At 33.4% G+C, this 1,071-nt stretch overlaps 1 protein-coding gene across 1 annotated transcript in view; it reads right to left on the bottom strand.

Moving 5' to 3' along the window:
- LOC107564379 (EF-hand domain-containing protein D1-like) overlaps positions 1-1,071 on the bottom strand; it is an 8,810-nt gene that overhangs the window by 3,301 nt on the left and 4,438 nt on the right. The window contains exon 2 of the mRNA XM_016249442.1: positions 418-565. Coding sequence (XP_016104928.1) covers positions 418-565 — 148 coding nt within the window. The remainder of the gene's footprint in view (positions 1-417; positions 566-1,071) is intronic.

The following is a 1,071-nucleotide window of genomic DNA, read 5'->3' as shown; positions in this document are numbered from 1 at the left end:
TATATATATATATATATATATATATATATATATAGTTTAGGTTTAGGTGTTTGTTAGTATGCCATGTTGTTGCTAGGGTGTTCTGAATGGATGCTTGGTACTCCTTATGATATTTTGAACCTACACATGTGTGTGGCTCCTTTGTCATGTAAATCTATAGGATAGCTTTGGCCCATTTTATCATTCGCCAGGTGAAAATCATCTAGGGTGACTTAATGTGATTGATATTTAAATGTGAAGCCACATCAGAGCTGTAATCAGAGATGTTATCTCTCAAACATGCTATGATCGGATCATCTGAGTAGGTGAGTTTGAAGTGTTTCCATGGAGTGTAATCTCTCAAAAGATTGAATCACTAGATTAAATCAGTCATCAGGGACGATGACAGACCTAACAGAGCTGTAACTATACACACACCTCTCTGTAGCTGAGTTTGCCGTCATAATCTTCATCCACCTCCTTGATCATGTTCTTCAAGCCAAGATGAGTCTGTGGAGCTCCAAGTTTCTCCATCATCAGCTTCAGTTCCATCAGATCAATGAAGCCATCTTTACCAGAGTCAAATCTACACACAAATACATATAAATGCAGCTTTAATGGAAAAGTTCACCTAAAATTAAAGTTCTGTCATTGTTACCACTCTCTTTGCACTCTTTTTCCATTATGATGGCAACTGATTTCATCATATTCAGTAAATAAAAATGAGTATCAGTAAAACAATTTCAATTTAAATATTTTCCTCATTTCCAATATTTTATTATATGGCTTCATAAGAACTGAAATATAGTGCACAAATCAGACTGACTGTTTTTAAGGCGGTGATTTTAGTTGTTTTTGAAGCATTTTAGGAAAAATGTTCTGCATTACAAGTTTGGAACAACATCACCAATAAACTAATTTATGCTACAGTTCAAAAGTTTGGGATCATAAAGATTCTTATTTTTATTAATTATTTTCTTTTTCCAGCAAAGATTCATTAAGTTGATCAAAAGTGACAAATAAGAAGAAGAAATGTTTCTTGAGCAGTAAATTTGCATATTAGAATGATTTCTGAAGGATCATGTGACACTG

Source organism: Sinocyclocheilus grahami, unplaced genomic scaffold, assembly GCF_001515645.1.
Source record: "Sinocyclocheilus grahami isolate Dianchi unplaced genomic scaffold, SAMN03320097.WGS_v1.1 scaffold927.1, whole genome shotgun sequence".
Lineage (NCBI taxonomy): Eukaryota > Metazoa > Chordata > Actinopteri > Cypriniformes > Cyprinidae > Sinocyclocheilus > Sinocyclocheilus grahami.
The sequence above is the reverse complement of the archived record's forward strand: the minus strand, read 5'-3'. Positions and strand labels throughout refer to the sequence as shown.